Here is an 18,925-nt window from a genome sequence, read left to right on the forward strand (position 1 = left end):
AGTTACTAAGACTTCTGATTTTTAGAAGTGCCCTTAACCTAAGTTTCCCTTTGTAGGGTCTCTTTAACTCCAGAAAACCAAACCAGTGCTAAAATTATCCCTGTGCTGAGTTCCAGGTGCCCTTACCCATCTGTCTTGTTTTGGGTTTTTCCCCTCCATTTGGGAAGTCAAGATGCAGTTTCCTGTCGTTGCTGATATATATTTTTTTGGACTTTGCACTTTGCCTTAGGCGCTGGCCTTTCGACACAGTTTGGGAGCAGTGTTTGAACTGTTTACCGTTGCAGCTAAGCCTTTTGGCCAGCCAATGGTAGAACCACGTTTTTGAAAAAGTTTTGGCCAGCCAAACCACGCTGGAAATTGGTTGAAATGTAACTCCCAGACTTGGCCAGTGTAGGAGAGGGACTCAAGATGCTAAATCCAAACCTTGGAAAGCATTTCAGTGACTGCGGGAAAGAGCCTCTGAGCCAGCAGGACTGACACAGCACAAATGGAATGTGGCCTGCAGGGGCAACTACTGCAAAACGATTTTTCCGGTATCCACGAAAGAGCATAAAAGGTGCAAACTTCTGCCTGAATTAGGACCACTCTTGTTAAACGTGGCTTGAGCATGGTTGGGCCTAACCGATCAGATTCTGGTGTGACTCTGCTCTCTTTAAAAGAGTGAAGAATTTCTCCCATTTAAATAGCCGTGTTGTTATATGTAGTGTCCACAGAAGAGACTCCCAGTACCGCACTTTCCGTCTCAGGTTTATCTTCTGTTTTAACTGGAATGGGCATTGCTTTATCTGTGGGGCTGATGAACTCCTTTGGTCAGCTACAAACTACAGGGAGTGAAGGAACTTCACATGACACAACTCTGTGTGTCCTGAGTCCTCTGGAGACTAAACGTGATGCTTATAACCCTTAATGGTACCTACAGATGGTTTAAAATAAACATGGATTTACAGATCCCAGGGGACAACTTCAACCCACTTACTTAGGGGCACTCACTAAGGAAAAGGTGTTGGTTGCATCAAAAGAGAAACGATGGAAATTAATTTGGAAAGTTGGAACCTCCAGGTTATGGATGCCCCCTGATAGGATGGAGAGAGGCAGATCCCATGACATCCTGCCTCTCTCGATGAAATCTTCAGGAAATAATCGATCCTCCTTTGAAGATGGCATAAGCTTTTGGGGTCCCTATTAAACTTGCTTCGTCCTACATAAATATCACTCACTATAAGTGAAACTCTACCCAATGCCTTCACTGTAGCTGGTTAACTTTCTTCTGGTGAATGTAAAATACTATAGCTTGTGCTGTATGCAGTACATTCTCTCTAGTTCAGGTCCAATTTGAACTAGCTTAATTTTGCTGTTTGTATACCTACCATTAGTAGGAACTCTGGTGGTGTTAATGATCTGATCACAATTTTTGCTATAAGAGCAACTTCATATAGGATCCTTTTATTGCTCGTTCTTAAACCAGTATTGCCTTTAGTGTGCGTACGAATAGCGTAACTATAACTTGTTCAATCTGAGCTAACGGTTTGGCCAAAATTCCCCCATGGAGTAAATAGATCCAGCTCCTGTGCTAGTTGCACCTGCTTCAATTGGGTCTCTATTTGGCTCTTTATTTCCAGCTAGGGGCCATGTACACACTGTGTAGAAGGAAAATGATAAAGTTGGTGAATTTACAGCTTTGGTAACTAGAATTCAGTTTAAATTGGTTGCAGTTAGAAAAGCCATTTTACAATAGAATGAGTCTGTTCCAGGAGGGTCTCTTCTCGGAGATTGTCTTTTACACAAACACCCATGTGAACTTAAAGGGTTTTTAAACTGAAGTCTGGAGCATTTGTGCTTCTATGTATCAGGAGGTAGAGTTGAAGCTGTTAGTATATCTGCCGTTTCCTGATGCTTCTGAAAGAGACATTAGTTGGAAGATGTGGACATTTTTAAGGAATTTCAAACTTGGCACTAGATCCTGAAGATAATGGGGCTTCTCGTGACTAAGGGTTTGCTTAGGCCCTTACTGCGTCTTACTTAGAAAAGGGGCAATGAGTCAGAAGCCCTAAAAAGGGAAATCTTAGCTGCCTTGACTGGATCTGGAGTTAGAATGAGTTTCGATGGGAGAGCTTTTTGTTCTGCTGTTTTAAAAAAGCAAAATACAAGAACAATAGAAGCTAATCGGGGATTTAATTTTGTATAGAGAACTTTAAGCCTGGTTTTTTCCTCCTTCCCAACCTGTTCGTTCCATTTCTTCTTGGCAGGGCATTAGCTGGAGTACAGAATTCTGCTACGATGATTGGCTCAAACTTCCTAAAATTTTCGTAAGAGAAATGATTCTTCTGTTATGTCTATGGGTGTGGGATTGACTGTTAACAAATGTGTCTATGACATGGTGTCTGTCTTCACCCTACCCTTGAGACGTTCACAGCAGAGACAGGATTTGTTTTTTACCTCCGTAAATTTGGAGTTGGCCTATCTTAGAGTTCACAAGAGTGAATTACAACTAAACTTGATGCAAACATTTAAAATTACTTAAGCTATAGCAAAACTGAAGGAAATGCTTTGACTAGGAGCATAAAACTTGCCATTGCAAAGTCTAATCTTCTGGTTCTTCAGGCTGAGTATCTTTCTTGGAACATGACTTTGTAATAGTCTTCCTTGAAAAGTTTTTTTTTTCCCAATGTAGCTTTCATTAGCGGATATGTCTCCAAACGAAAATAACTGTCCGGTAACACCACAGAAGCAAATATAATTAAGAGCCTACTAGACACTTTACTGGGGTACATGTGCCCACACATTAGTGGTGCTTATCCTGAACTGAGATATGGGATAGGACAAGAACAAGGAGGGTGGTTGGGTTTAGTGGTTTAGTTTTGTCCTTTGAATACTCTTGTCTGGCAGCTTTGATTTGTATTGTCGCCTATGAGATAGTAGGGTTTTTAGTGCTCTAGTTACAAGGTGAAAATCTATAACCTACAACTCCTGCAAAGTTACTGGGGATTCCTTCAGTTAGTTTGAAATAGAGGCATTTTGTGAGGCCAGAAAACTCATTTGGCAACTCTATCTACCTAGTTCACTCCTCACAGTCCCTTTTTATGCCAGTCTGTTTAATATGGATGGCTCTGCATAAGCCTAGGCATGCCATAGTAACTAGCCTTGTTTTGTAATTCAATGCATCTTATTTGTTTATAAACTTGGCAGAGCTGAAATGCTGTAACATGGTCCCATACTGCATCGGTACAGAGCCTGGTATCACCGCTCTATTTATAACTTGCTGCTGGGTTCTAACAGTCAGGCTCAGATCAACTCTCTCTAAGACACTTTGAAAAACTTTGATTTTTTTTCTCCCGTCTCTGGGGCAGCGGGGAGAGGAGGAAGTCTTCAACTTTGGGGAACTTCTATTTTACTTTGTGGATGTCCTGGCATTCTGCAACTGGATATTTTGAAGACTGAGGCAAAGATTTTGGAAGATGAAGGTCACTGGAAGGAACTTTGGGAGAACTCCCGCTATGGTGAATCCAAGGTTTAAATCTGCGTAAGATATCAGAAAGGAAAAAACAGATGAGTGTTTAAGAGAATACTTTCTTTGTTCCCTGACATATGTCTCTTTGCACGCTAGCAGTCTAAATTTATTAATCTTGTTCTTTTTGTCTCATGGGGTTCAAATAAGAATTTTCTTAGAAAATCTGATCCGCTAGCTACGTGGCAGCATTAACAAGTCCAGATTCTATACCATGCGAGACCTGTCTTTGTTGTGTACTTTAATATATGTGTACAAACAAGAGATTGCAAACAAAACGTACTTCTTCCGTTTGGTCTTTTATCTGTGCAACCTGTAATCATGGGAAACAGTATCTTTGCAAATTGCTGCAGGCATGTCACTGATCTCATCTTCCAGACACACAGCTTTAATTCGGCTGAGAGGGCCCCTCTCTTACCCAAATCTCCCGTTAGTTGCACTGCATCGCCTGATGTCTCCCTCCCTGTTCAAATGAAGTTAGATGTCTCAGAAGCTTGCAAGGGCGTGCCGCTGTATCCGGACATTATTCTCAGCAATGCATCGAATGAAAGTCTGCAAAAATGGCCAGAATATGTTCAAGGCTTACCCAAGGAGAAGGGCAGTGAAGAAACGATGAAGGCCTGTGAAAACAGCTGCTCGAAACTCAGTGTTGCTGTTGCTAGCTTAATAAAGCAGACAGAGGCATCTTCTGCTCTGGCTGTCCTTCCTGGCGACCTTGAGAAAGGATCAGCTACAGAGTTAAATCATTCTCAGTCATTTGAGGCCTGCCAGAATTGCGGGAAACTTGAGGCCACTGGCCTAGACTCTAAATCGTTCAACCAGGAAGAGCCTGTGGTACCAGCTGACAAAAGAGCCGCAGCCCACAGAATGTCTATTGTTGATTGGCAGCAAAACCGAGACGTTTCTAAGAGGGGAAAAGCCTCCAATTTGGAACCATCGTTAGCAGATCCAGGTGTCCAGTTAAAACACAAAACTAATGCTTCTAACTTGGGGAGCTGTGAAATGGCTGAAAGGCCTGAATCTAACCACTCCGTAAAGGCAGAGAAAAGCGAGAATATCCAAGAGATGGTCTTGTCTGTCATTATGGATGAGAATACACATATGATCCAGGATAAAGGCACTTGTTACTTACTGACCAATCCTGCAATTGGCCCAGATGGCGATTTAAACCTTGATCCTGATCTTGAAGTGAGCATACTGCCATCAAAGCAGAAGAAAAGGAGGAGAAAAAGGAAACTTTGTTTTTTAGGTGCTTGGGGGGTGACTTTTTATTCTTCTGTTCGCGCGTGTGTGTGTGTGTGTGTTTATATATAATGTCTACGGGGGGAGAGAGGAATCACATTTCCATACAGACTCTGTATTCACTCCCTTAACTATCTCAAAACTTTTCCTTTTCGGCTGAAATATCCCATGTTTGCTCTGTCTCAAGGTGACTTTTTTTTAAAAAAAATTATTTTTGTTGATCTTTGCACAAAAGCTTTTTCCGTTTTATGAAAGCAAACTTTCTTTGTGCACAGAACTCAGTCACTGCAATCTAAACCTCTGACTTCACAAGTGACTAGAGCTCAATAAGGAATAGTTGCTGAATGAAATTGCAAGGTCGTGATTTTTTTAAAGAGATGTTCTGTGTGCAGTGGGTCTCTTTCCTAAGTGCAGCACTATGGTAACGTGCAAAAATTGCAGATTTGTGCATAACTATACTTGGATACAGGATATTTTAGGGCGGCGGATTTTTAAAATCCAAGTGTACATTTGCACGGTGCAACCAATTAGGATTTACTTTTGCATCCTGCTCCTTCCCCAGACTCTTTAAAAGAGTAAGCTATTGCAGTGATAGCTTTATGCATTTATACACAGACCAGGAACTGCACAAGAAACAGTAACGTCTACAACCGATTGGTCCTATTTATTTTGTATATTGAGGCACAATGTGTACTTATGTGCAGTATGGATGACATAATATGAAAATTTTGTTGCGTGTGCGGAAATGTAACATGAAGGTTATAGGCTCATTTTTAATTTTTCTTCTTTTGCAGAGAGGTAGCATCATCTGATGGCTAAAGCCTAGTAAGAATGGAACTGTGGGCCAATGTTGCTCTCAGGGTGAAGTTCTGCGGTTAAGGAGGGAAGAGAATAAATGCTTCTGTGGCCATTTTTCCCTTTTATTTTTATTTTTTTCAAGGTCTAGAATGTTTAAAGTGTTATGGGGGAGGAGGGAGGATGGTGCCCTTGAGGCTGTGAAAGGTGCCTGCTAAATACGGTCTTCCATGTGATTCTGCAAACTGTCATGTGGCTATCACCTGTGCATGCATGGTGTCACAAGGTGTGTGTGCAAACTTCTGCATGAAGAATTAAGGTATTTAATCTGCGATTCCTTTTATTTTTCGGCAAATCCAGCCCTAGTTTATGCGTCTCCCGATACGATTGTGCTGCTCAAAGGCCAGAGCTGGATGACGAGGGGCCCTTTACATTATTGCACTGAAGGCAGGCCTGGGGAAGAGAGTACAGCTCTGGAAGTCTTCGGCTCCCTTGCTTCATGTTGGCGCGAAGTCAGGGATGGGCAGGGCTATGGGAGCCATTGTGGATGAAACAGCCTCTAAGCAGCTCTGCACTTGCTCTCTAGACTGGGGCAGCATCCTGCTCCCCTTCCTCCATCTTTCCCAGGCTTAAAGTGGGAGCTGGGCAAAGGATAAGCCCCTAGGTTAGGGCTACCTGGCTACAGAGTCACCGCTGGTGCTGCTGGACAGCTGCACAGTTTAGATCTCTTGCAGTAGAGCCCATCTGGTATGTAAAGTAGGTGAGTGAGGTCAGTGACGGCCAAGCAAGATAGCTTAGTGGAGGGTTCTGCTGTGATGGGAGGAGGGGTAGCTCAGTGGTTTGAGCTAAACCCAGGGTTGTGAGTTCAATCCTTGAGGGGGCCATTTAGGGATCTGGGGCAAAAATCTGTCTGGGGATTGGCCCTGCTTTGAGCAGGGGGTTGGACTAGATACCTCCTGAGGTCCCTTCCAACCCTGATATTCTATGACTCTATGATGTCATAAAACACAGAGTTCCAAGTAGCTCGGCTCCTATATGTGGAATCTGATTTGTGTTTCTTGGTACTCTCCACAGGAGGCATAATCCATAGCAATAAACCAGAGTGATATGTTGCAGTCGCACTCGTGTGTGCACTGTTACAATGCCAGTCTTTAAAAATAATGTGTTTATTTAAACCTCAGGCCAGTTGTGGTCAGCTTGTGGCTGAATTCTACCGAAAAGGCGCTACAGAGTTGAGCAGACATGCTGGCTTTTGTTCTGAGTGGAAATACTTTGGAGAGCAGGTTTGTTATGTCTCCCCCCCCCCTCCCCTCTCCATTTTGCTTTTTCTGAAAACTGACACTAGCATGGCTTAAATCTCAATATTAGTCACTTAAACCTGGGATCAAAGTGATAATCCCGTCAGGCTTCTGTTTCCACCCAGATTATTGGAAGCAGAGTATAAAAGTCCTGGGGTCCAATATTCTGCTCTTCTCTGCCCCTGTGAATGTGCAGTAGCTGCATTTTCTGCTCTGTTACTGCTGTTTTGTACTTACAGCAGTGTAACACTGTGGAATTTTTGGTCCTGAATGCTGTCTTGGGTTCAGCTAGTAAGATGGTGGGAATGCTTTTAGCGTGCTGGGGTTCTTCTGTTTTCATCTTTGTGCCAAATGTGCATTTTCATTCTGCAGACATGCTTAAAAGCAAGAGATGTGTTTTGGAAGCGTATTTCAGACTGCGAAGACATGTTTGTACCCTCAAAATGAACCTGGCATCACAGTGATGACAGGTTCATGCTTAAGATGAGTAAGGACAAAGTAGGGTTTTAATTCCTTCATCTTTAACAGTCTGCTGCTAGTGTTGCTAAATGCAGGTAAGAGGATTTTAAAAACCCAAAACCTCACTTGATTTTGACAGTGTCGCTTATTTCTTAAGTTAGGAATGTAACTTCTTAGCAGGTTAACTTGGGACAGCATTTATATTGCTATGGCTTAGGCCTGAGGATGAAATCTGCAGCAAAATGTTTCTGTTAAAAGGCATCATTGTTGTCTCTTGAAATAACAGAATGACTTAGCTCAGTGGTTTTCAACCTTTTTTCATTCGTGGATCTCTTAAAAAATCTCAAATGCAGGTACGGACTCTTTTGGCAATCCTGGACATAGTCTGTGGACCCCCAAGGGTTCTTGGATCATAGATTGAAAACTACTGACTTAGCTATTTGGCACTTCCCTGGCTTGTTTGAACATTATGGATCTAGATTGCTGATGTTCCGCTACCTCTCTTGCTTATAGGAAATAGTATTCAAATTCAGATATTAAAATTACACCTTGGCAGGGACCTTGATCTAATTGTTTTTGTGAGGTGCCTACCTCATGTGTGGGTTTAGTACAAATAGAGATAATTACAATACGGTTTCTTGTCTCAAAAAAAAAAAAAATATATATATATATATAATATAAAAAAAAATTTTTTTTGTTGGTCTGTCCATGTGAGTAGATAGAAACGAATTCTTCTACTTGCACTGTTACACCAGGTGTGACATGTAATTTGATCAAGTACTACAGGGTTCTCTGTTCCCTCTGAAGAGTTGGTTTTCACTATAATATTTTGGTTTGCTTGGTTTTTTTTCCAACATAGTGGTCAGCAGAGCCTGAACACAGGTGAGGATTGTGATACGACCCAATGGCTCAGAATATTTAGTTACAGCTGAAATGTCTGCCCAAAGAAAACGTGGTTCAGTCACTTTAGAAGAGCCTGTGAGGGCAGGCTCAGACCCCGAGGATTCTTACCGTAAGTGCATATTGTCACTTTAAATAATAGAAGAACCTGGAGGTTCAAAGGAACAGTTGTGACCACAAAGCAGTGTTAGAGGTTTAACGTAGAAATAGAAGGAATGTCCATGTTGCTGTTTTATAGTGATAAGATCAGGGTCGTTGAGCAGAAAGGAGGGGCTGCTGGGCTAAGGTTTCTGAAAAGAACACAACCAATTCTCAGACATGACTCAGTAAATTACCATCCCGTATTTTAAAAATATTTTGTGTTGCACGTTTTTGTGCAGAGTAGGGGCTAAATCCTACAAACACATTGGTTTGTCCATTAAAACGTAAAAAACACAGGAGAGATGCCCAGAGATGTTTTGTTATTTGAAGAAATGAGTAACTTTACTCATGTGAGTAGATCCATTGATAGAATAGCACAACACACGGGTTCCAGGTTCGGACTGAGAATTATAAAATAAAACTGCATTGCCTCTAAGAAAAAAGACTAGCTTTTTTTTTTTTTTTAAAGAAAAAAAATTCCCTTTTGTTACTAACAATCTTAAATTTTATTGAAGGTGAGCTTGTAAAATTTATTTTCCTTTCCCTCTTTGTGCAGTTTGATTACCTCAGGCATTTCTCTGTGGAAAACGCTGGCACAGCTGGCTTTGTTTCTGTTTGTCGTCTCCCTTTCTATATGGTTCTGCCGAGCGGCAGTGAAAGTTGGTGACTCCTTTTAAAAGTGGTTAGGCGAAACTTCCATGCAAAGCTCTGCTAGGCTTTGTGAGTCACTGCAGAGTATGCGATGCTTACCCTGAGGAAACTCCCCTGCACCGCTCCATGGGGTTGCAATGAAAGAGAGAGCTTGCATGGAAAAGGCACTGTCCTGAAAACCCTCCCTTGATTTGTAAAACCATCTTCCTTTTCCCAAAGGTGACCCAAACTATTGGGTTAATCTGCAAGACCGACCCTCTCTCTGGGTGCAGGATTAATTTCTTGCTCCTCAACTTGAGACCGTGCTGGCTAGAGCTGCATTGTGTGGTGCAAGTAGGCATTAAACTGCCATCTCTTTGCTGCCTCTCCCTGCCCCGTAGCTTTACCAATTCATATCCTTTCCCAATGGCCAGTGGAGGCTGTTTTGCACCATATTGCATGATGGCAGCTTCTTGAGGTGGCGAGGGCTGCTAGGAAGCAGTCCACCAAAATGCTGCTCACTCCATTCGTTGGTAACTTTTATAGCCCGGGAAAGTCACAAACAGAAGCATCGCCCAGAATTTATGTAGGAAAGCTCATATGCAGCCTCTGCTTTGACCCTGTTCGGTGGCAGGGTTCGCTTGGGTAGATGGAGTTAATAGCCACTTATCCGTGACCAGTTGGTGTTGCTCAGTTCACGCGTGGAGCCAGGGTAGTCCTGGCTTGCAGCATTTGTTAGCCTATGATGCCTCGGCAAAAAAACCCAAAACAAAACAGTAGTAGGAAAATGAGTGGCAAGCCTGTCTCTAGAACTGCCCACCTCTGAGCAAGTCAGTTAATTTCCACTTGCTTTTTAGGAAACTTCACTTACTTGCTGGGAACTTAGAAGTGTTTCCGTCTGCTGTGTTTCCTGCCTTTGTCGCGATAGAAAAAGGTAGTAATCTTGGAGAATGTCAATTGGCCGTGTTCCTCTCTACGGGCTCTGTTGCCGGAGTGGCTGTTGTATCCAAACTAGGTATCTCTTGTGGGTCTGTTTGGGTGGGATACCTCCTCGCACGCAACGCCTCGGTGGGCTAATGGGAGATAGACAGACACACGTGTGCAGAGCAGCAGATGTCGGGTTGATTATAGCACCCGTGGGATCCTGGTGTGAGGGGATGGAGTGAGGCCTGCTGCACTGAGCCCATGTGGTTTGCTAGAGCTGCAAGCAAGAGCTCCAGGGTGGCTGCTGGGTGGAAGAGCATAAAGACTGGCCTTTGTGTGTCTGCTGACACCAAGTGAAAGCTCCCCTAACTCTAAAGTAGCCTGTCGTACATGGGGCCCACAGTAACCTGCTTGGGGTTAAACCCTGCCTCCCCACCTACACGTCTGCTAGAGTACAAGGGAGCCCTTCCCCCTCCGACAGCACCCACGCAGGATCCAGCCTTGTCCTAGGCTCCAGAAGTCCGGTTACGTGGGAGGGGAGGGACAGTGCTGTCATCGACGCTAGTAACCCCAGAGTAGCATTTCAGGGGCATCTTGTGGCCTCATTCCCCTGTGCACGAGGTTGTCTGAAGGGAGCTCTGCTCTGTAGGTGTAACAAGGGGTGCCTCTCCCCGGGGCTCTGAGGATGTGCCTTTCAAAGACCCGGCTTCTCAGGACACGGTTACTCAGGCAGTGTGTTTGTTCCTCTTTCCCAGCATGGCTTGGGCATGTCAGAATCCCAGTGGCGCCTTTAGTCAGCGCTGCTCGTGGTTTCTGTCAAAGCCCAGCGTGCGTGGGAGACACATGTAGCGGGACACAAAACATTAGCATCTGGGCAGCCACTGCTGCTGGCACCAGAGGCTGTTAAACCAGCTCTGCTGTTTACCCCGTCCCACTGGATAGGGAGAAATTTGTTTCCTGCCCCATTTCTTGCATCTGCTCCCTGTTGTAATTTGGCCTTGACAGTCATCTGCCGTTAGGAGGCCAATAAATTAGGAGTGATCTTAATCTGGAGCCATAATACCAGAATAATAATCATATGGGAGAGGACGCTTAGTGCTTTGCTGGCGTTAATTACTTAACTCTTGTGGCACCTTCAAGAGGCAGGCAAGTAAATATGTTTATCCCCATTTTCCAGATGGTAAAAGTGAGAGACTGAGTGGTTACCTGACCATCCTGGGGCTGCACAAGGAGCTGATGCTTTGGGGCTAGCGTGGCTGATACTCCCTGATGTGCATTGGAGCGTCACAATGCTTGTCTTCACCCGAATCCTCTACAAAAATGGAGTGGCATGTTAAAGGCGTTTAGGCAAATGCTACAGAATACCCAGAAATGCAGCTAGGAATGAGAGAAGCAGTAGAAATGTAAAAAATCTATTGAGTAAGAGGGTGACAATTGCATTTCACGGCAGTTTTTGAAGTTGTGACATTTTTGTTCCAATACAGAACTAAAACAAGAAAAAAAACTTCCCCCCTCCCAAGAAAGTATCTTTTTCGGTGTGGAAAGGGGCTGTCTCCTGGTAAGGTGGGCACCAGAACAGAAGTTTTTCATCCCAGATCACTCTGAATCAGGCAGAGCGGGGACTTGTACCTGGGTCTCCCACATCCCCGGTCATTGTTCTTAACCACCAGGCTACAAGGTGACAGTGTCTCTCCTTAAACCATCCTTGATGAAAACTTCACTGAGACCCATGTGCCGCTTGCAAAAGCTTTCAACTTTGAGGAAACAACAAATTTTAACTAAATTAAATGTTGTGTAGCTCTTTTATCAGATCATCCAGGCCAGCCCCTTCCTTCATGACCAGTACAGTAATATTCTCCCTACGGCACATTCCCCAGTGTTCTGCCCAGTCTCATTTAAATGATTGAGGTAGGGATTTCATATGACACTCTAGGACACGATTCCACAGCGTTATGGATTTTGAACAGATCACGGCCGTTTATCACACTGCCAATGGCTTCTGTATGTGCAGCTTGTCATTGAGGAAGAAAATCTGGCTATGTCCAGGCAGTAGGACCAGGGTGGCCATGGAGGAACTGCAAAACAACAAGTCATTTCATTTTGCATGTGTCAGCTGACATGTTCTTCAAGCAGAGTCGCTCCCCGGGTACTGCAAGACATCTGCAAAGTATTTTTAAAATGTAAAGAGTTGCGTGACGCACACAGGGGTGTGGGAGCGGTTTGTGTTTCTGTGAAGTCGCTTGGGTCCCACGTGACATGCAGGTTAGCAATGCAACTGCCCTCTTTTTAGCTGAACGGGAGAGCAAGGGAAGGTATTTAAGAACCCACGTAACTTGTTGGTGCACCAGTTACAGCTGCCCTCAGGCTGCAAAGCACCACACGCCCATCTCTTTTCATTAAGAAGGTTCTTAAAATTGAACTGACTTTTTTTCTAGGTTGAGCCATGCTCCCTGTTTCTCTTTTTCCCCCACCTCTGCCCTGCTGATTCTGCTCTCTTTGGGAGATGTGTACCCCTTGGGCAAGGGAAAGGGAGTTACGTATGCAAGCGGTAAGGTATGGCATACCTATGTCTATTAAACACCAGTTGTAGGGGTGGGGAATGTAATGACTTCAGCTTTTTCTTTTAAACCACAGAATGTTGACATGGAGGTCGCCAGCTTATGGTAGGCTGGTATATTCAGCAACCCGGGATGACTGCCTCTGTTTGGGCCCTTGCTAAATCTCTCTTTCCCCTCTCCCGTGTTGTGACTAGAACACCCGTCTGGCATGGCTTTAATGAACGGTGATGGCTCTTACGAGCACCTCAAGGAGGAGAGCAGGCAGAACGGCCACGAGGAGGTTGACCCAGGGGATGATGCGAACGACCAGGAAGTTATCGTCATACAGGACACCGGCTTCACCGTCAAGATTTACGCTCCGGGAATAGAACCTTTTTCCCTGCAGGTGAGCGTCGGTTGAGAACAAGGCGGTTATGAGGGAAAGACCCGGACTGTGCTATAAAGGTGCTTGTGCCCAGATTGGCTGACCCTTGCTGGCTTGCGTGTTAATCATTTATGCCGGCATATAGCATGACACTTGCAAAGCTAATCTTCAGAGCACTGTTACAAATGCTAACTAATTAATCCTCTCAGCGCATCTGTGTGAGGGAGGAAGGTAGGTCTGGCGTTATCCCGAGAGGTGAGGGGAGCGGGAAGAAGAGAGATGTTAAATCACTTGCCCCAGGTGTCGGGGGAAGGCGGGAAAGCAGTGTCAGGGCTGGGATTAGAACTCTGTTTCCGAGAGATTTCCCTATACCGGCATCCATTGCATGGCAAAAGCTAACCAGAAGCCTTTGAGGTTGGTGCATGCACATCCGACCGTCTCTCCCAATGAGTGAAGGGGAAAGAACAGGTGACTGGCTGGCTGTGTTTTGGCAGAGCTGCACTTGCAGGAAGTCTGTTCAATTTAATAATGACGCTTAGCCAGCATCTCATGGTCACAAAGACGCCTTTCCTCCCTGGCTGGCTGTTTTCCCTCTCCCTTCTCAAATCTTGCCTGAGGACAACGAGACAGAGCTGCAGAGGAGAAGGCGAAAGAGAGGCGGCTGGACAAGCAAAGGGAGATGTAGTCTTGGAGGCCGACTGGGGCAAACCTGTGGAGGCTCAGTTGACAACAAGGAAGGCGTTGTGCACTGGCTCCTGAAACAAATGGGGAGCCAGTGGAGTTTGGGAGATGTGACCGCAGGTCTCAGAGCGCCCATAGGAGTGTGCTTTCCCCCCCTCCCTCTAGTACCTAGCTGTTAGCCTTCCTACTACCACGCCTTCCAACCCTGTCAGTGTGGGCAGTGGCTTTGCTTTGTATGATGGGGCAGCCTTGAGAGCTTCCCCCTCTCTGCTCATGCACCACCAGGCTTGTTCTCTCCCCTCCGTTCTTGTCCAGCGGCGTTGTGTTTCTGGCTGCGCGCAGCAGGATCCAAGGTTAAAAATCATTCTGGATCCAAGGTCCTGAGCCTGGAGAGGCAACGTGAGCTTATGAGAGGCAAAGTCAGGCTGAGCATGTGGGGTCGAACAGCCGGCCCTTCCAGCTGCTCAGAGAAGGGCTGCCTTGCCTGGCAGGGTGAGAAAGGGAGAGATCTGCTCACCTGCCTTTGAGAACTGCTATGAGATGGGGCAGGTTCCTGAGTCTTGCTGCAGTGACGTGCCAAGGAGGCTGTGGGAAGTGGGTCAGTCACTAGTGGTGGAGGTGGTCTCTGCAATCCCCGCCCCGAGAGGGATGATAATCCATAGTCTCTCTGGGTCCCTAGGATTCCAGGTAGCTGCTTCGGGGACGGTGCTAAGCCGTGTGCAAAAATGTGCTGCAGCCGAGAGTTAAAATGAGTTCCTGCTTGTGGCAGAGTTGTTACAGAAGCTCCTTTTTGTCACGGGAGTTGGGATGAATATACTAGCATGTGACGTCCCCGCAGGTCAGGATGGGCTCGGCTGCCATTACACTTTGGCACTGAAAACAGCCTAGGGAAAGCTTTTTCCCGGAGGCGTCTGAATCTCTAAATGGAGGAACCGTAACTACCTGTGACCAGCAGAAAATACAGTTGAATGATTTCCGCAGCGCAACCAGATGAACCTGAACATGGCTCCTTTTTCCTTTAATTCCCTTCAGCTGTTAGATTTAATAGGCTAATAATAGCAGGCTATGCTGTTTACAGCAGCTTATGTAAACCATCCTGGGTCTGCATACCTTGAGAATGGCCTAAATGATGTTTGAAACGTGGCGGAAGGGTTAGAGAGGAGCCTCGGTAGGCCAGTCACTCAAGTCAAGACAGCTTTGTCTGTTGCTGATGCTGCGTGCTTGAAGGCTGAATTTCTCCCCAAAGTGCAGCGTGGCTGTACATGCACAACACACCATTGTGTGTGCAAAGCAAATTTGATGGGGAAAATAGCAGTCTCGGTTCCTAATTATCCATTTTGCCACTGGCATCCTTAAAAATCTGGCCCCAAATGCTTAATATTCTTGTAATCTTCCCTTGTTCACTCTTTTCTAGCCATAAATGCCCAGTGCCCAAGGACAGGAAGGAGGTGGAGCTGAGCGTGTAACTCATTTGGTTTATTTGTTTGTTTTTTAAGGTCTCTCCCCAAGAGATGGTGCAGGAGATCCACCAAGTGCTGATGGACAGAGAGGACACCTGCCACCGAACCTGCTTCTCTCTGCAGCTGGATGGGAACGTCCTGGATAACTTTGCAGAGCTGAAAACCATTGAAGGGCTGCAGGAGGGGTCGGTGCTGAAAGTGGTGGAAGGCACGTTCTATAAACGTGGGGGGCGGGGGAACCAGCTGAGTGATAGAAAATGAAGCCTCTGGATTGTCTTTCTACAGACTTAGTGCCAGTGAGGACACGGTACTTGATTGACCTCTCTGGAGAAGGGGAGGGGCCCTCTCCGTCCCCAACGACCACTCCCCGCTGCCACCTCCTCGCCTTAGCCCTCACTTGTCAGGACCAATCCCATGGCCCATTCAGTCCTAGGCCCCTCTGGTGCCAAGCGGCAAGAAAATCAGTTGTGGAGGTGGTTCTTGCAATGTGACCCCTTTCCATGGTTGGGGACTGGACTGAGCTCACTCATGCAAGCCACTGAGTATCCATCAGGCAGGGGATAACTTCCTGGTGCCACTAGTCTTTGCACCAGTAGCCTGCAGGGGAATGGCTAGGTAAACAGCAAACTACCGGGTCCCGGGTAGTATCCAGGAAAGGTGAGGTTGATCATATAAAGCAAGTCAGGCCCTGGGAGGGCAGCAGTTGCACAGTGGGGGGTACTCCTGTATCCAGTGAGCGTCACCCATGCCAGATATCCCAGGGGAAAATGCCACTCCGTGGCTGCCCCCTCTGCCTAGAGCAGAACCCACCAGCAGAACGGTGGAATCCAACGCCATGCTGAGGCGTCTTCCCTGGTTATTGGAGTTTGGGCTCATGGGCTGTACCTGCTTCCCAAGAAAGCCCTGAAAGCTTACCGATGAGGTCAGGCGGCGTGCGAGACCTTCACGCAGGCAGAGGTGTCTTGTCAGGCTGCAGCAACGCGCAAGTGGATGGTGATGTAAAATGGCCAGTGGCTGTTTGTGCTTGTGCCTCACTTGCTTGTCCTTAGCGAGGGACAAGAACGGCTATAAAATGAGGTGGGCGAAATTAATCCCTGGCTGAGCTGCCCGTGTGTGCGTAGATGGGAGCAAACTGTTGTGACCCTGAGACTCTCTCTCCCTTCTGACGATCAGAGCCCTACACGGTACGGGAAGCCAGGATACACGTGCGTCACATTCGGGACCTTCTGAAGAGCCTTGACCCGTCCGATGCCTTCAATGGCGTGGACTGCAATTCGCTCTCATTCCTGAGCGTCTTCACGGAAGGAGACCTAGGAGGTATGGGACAGAAGGCTTCTCGGGTGTGCCGAACCCCTCCGCTGCGGTGGAAAATACAGCCGTTCCACCACGCTGAGTGCTTAATCGCTTCGAGCGCTTGGTTTAATGTCTGGATGCCCCATATCAGTAGGGCCTAGGGGACAAACTCTCAACACTCCTTTCCTGATATAAATGATTTATTGTTAGGTGGATAGACGCTGTGGAGTCTGCTCTTCCTGGTTCTGTCACTGGCTGCAGGCCATGTAACGTGTACTCGGTCTGTCTATATTAGGTGCTTGTGTGGCTTAAAGGACTGCAGTATGTGAGCGCCTCACGCACCGTAACGTGTTTATCCTCACGGGACTCGGTGAGGTAGAGCAGTGCTATTCTTCCCCGGGGTAGAGGGGAACTGAAGCACAGAGGAGTTAAGTGACTAGCCTACCCTCACACAGGATGTTTGTGATGGAGCGGGAATTGAACCCGGGTCTCCCAGAACCCAGGCTAGTGTCCTAACCCCTGGACTGCCTTTCCTCTCTGGGATGGGTCTGTTTGCCCATCTGTAACGTGAAGGCTTATTAACCCCCTCGGGGCATAGTTGGGGACACTGTCCCAGGCTCTTACGTGAAGGTGTGCAGTGGGGAGAGTTCTAGGTAGGGGACTGTTTCTATGTTCAAATAGTGGCCAAGACTTTCAAAACGTGGTGCCCAACGTTAGGATCCCAAGTCTGTATCTGGATTAGCAACCTGAATTTTGCAAGTGTTGAGCAGCCAGCCGCTCTCATGGAGTTGGGAAGTGTCTTAACCCAGAGACGTTGAGCTGCAGTTATATTTAGGTACAGCAGAATTTGATATTTTTTTCCATCATTTTGACAGATAAGATCAATTGTTTATTTTTAAGCTTTTTTTAAATCAATTTTAAATGTTGACAGTTACGAGAAATTACGGGGTGGTCAGCCAATAATTATTTAATGACTGTCGACACTGAGATTCAAGAAGGTAAAGTTTTATAAGGGTTCAAACACAAATTTCACCATCGCATTTCAAAATACACAAAGTAAGTGGCCTTAAATCAAATTCTAATGGGTTCTAAAGCCGCATTTTTCTTACTTTGCCTGTCCGCACATTTTGATGATTATTGACGGAAACATTGTTCCATTGGCTAGCGTGCATACGGTAAAATGGATGTTTACTGATGAAAAATCTAATCCGTCCAAGGCTAGTTATATTCATGCTGGGATGTTTTCACTCTTGAGAAGCGATCCGGAAAGGTGGAGATTGTTATTTCTGGATACACTAGCTTACGAGGCAGAGGTAATCTTTCAAAGGGTTATAAACATCTAACTCCTTTAGGTCGCTTTGCAAACTCCAGCCTCAATGCTTAATAAAAACCACTCCGTGCTATAATGCTAATGTCAGGCTGGGAGAAGGGAGCGGCTGTCAGTTGTTTGCACAGTGGTCGTAGCTAAAGTGTAGTTCCGACAGGCCAAACAGATGGGGTCAATTCTGGAGGGGGGATTCCAGCCATCGAATCCCGCATGGAAATATTCTGCACTGCGTGCGTCCGGGCAGTCACTGTTCAGCACTCACCTCCTGTCTGTCCGTTTGTTTAGACAGTGGGAAACGGAAGAAGAAAGGTACTGAAATGGAACAAATTGATTGCACCCCTCCTGAACATATCCTGCCAGGTGGCAAAGAGAGACCCCTCTGCGGCCTCCAGCCCCAGAACAGAGACTGGAAGGTAGAGTTCTCTTGCATCTTTGAAGATGGCCGTCCGGGCCCCTCTTGAAGGGACACATTCAGGGATTGAAAGTTACATTGAAGTGACCTTTGGGACTTGCTCTGTTGAGTGCTGGACCTGTGCCTGAATAGCGAGCACTGCTAGGCCACCGGCATAAAGTTTAAGGTCCAGTATTTTGCACAGACTACACGGGATAGGGGGATCACTTTATAGCAGTGACCCATCGTCTTGAAAGGGTCGGGGGAGGAGGGGAGATCTTGCGTTTCTACCCCTTGCAAATTCTAGGATACTGGGGCTTCAAATTGCTTTAGTCTCATTACACTGGTGCTTCCCATTTGGATTCCAACACGGCTTTAGCAGCTGCTGTTTTGAGAACCATTGCATCAAGAAATCCATGCCTTGTACTGTCTAAAGCCATGGAGGAGCTGCTCTTCAACTATGGATAAAGAGCGACGCTCTGATGCTTGGGTGCGAGCTGTAGACTATCCCATGGGCAAGACTTGCAAAGTGCTTAGTGGGCGCGTACTTTCAGGACCACTAACTTGGCAAGCAGCGTTCCTGGGACTGATGGAGGTGCCGAGGGGTGTGTGAGAGAGAGAGAGCTTGCACATGAGCATGTGCATTCTAGCCATGTGGCGTGTGTGGTGAAACGGGGGATCCGGACTGACGGAAGCGCTCGTGTTGTGTCCTTCACAGCCTTTGCAGTGCTTAAAAGTCTTGACCATGAGTGGCTGGAACCCCCCACCTGGCAACCGGAAAATGCACGGAGACCTCATGTACCTGTACATCATCACTGTGGAGGATCGACACGTTAGTATCACTGCATCCACCAGAGGATTTTACCTGAATCAGTGAGTAAATATGACTCTCCTCCTCTTGTTCGCCTTAACTGGCTTAAAATGAAGTGTGTCTGTCTTGGTAGTGAGTAGCCTAAT

At 46.2% G+C, this 18,925-nt stretch overlaps 1 protein-coding gene across 5 annotated transcripts in view; it reads left to right on the forward strand.

The window, feature by feature from the left end:
* The window catches only part of CLUH (clustered mitochondria homolog), a 53,759-nt gene that overhangs the window by 9,148 nt on the left and 25,686 nt on the right, over positions 1–18,925 (forward strand). For 3 of the 5 annotated variants that reach the window (XM_044993619.1, XM_044993616.1, XM_044993617.1), the window contains exons 2-6: positions 12,647–12,837; positions 14,994–15,165; positions 16,131–16,274; positions 17,863–17,990; positions 18,687–18,841. In XM_044993619.1, coding sequence (XP_044849554.1) covers positions 12,661–12,837; positions 14,994–15,165; positions 16,131–16,274; positions 17,863–17,990; positions 18,687–18,841 — 776 coding nt within the window. In that variant the 5' untranslated portion in view covers positions 12,647–12,660. Of the gene's footprint in view, positions 1–3,811; positions 4,755–6,643; positions 6,826–12,646; positions 12,838–14,993; positions 15,166–16,130; positions 16,275–17,862; positions 17,991–18,686; positions 18,842–18,925 lie in introns of those variants that run through there. The other 2 variants (XM_044993620.1, XM_044993618.1) reach the window with 2 other exon arrangements.

Source organism: Mauremys mutica, chromosome 19, assembly GCF_020497125.1.
Source record: "Mauremys mutica isolate MM-2020 ecotype Southern chromosome 19, ASM2049712v1, whole genome shotgun sequence".
In the NCBI taxonomy this organism is placed as follows: Eukaryota; Metazoa; Chordata; order Testudines; family Geoemydidae; genus Mauremys; species Mauremys mutica.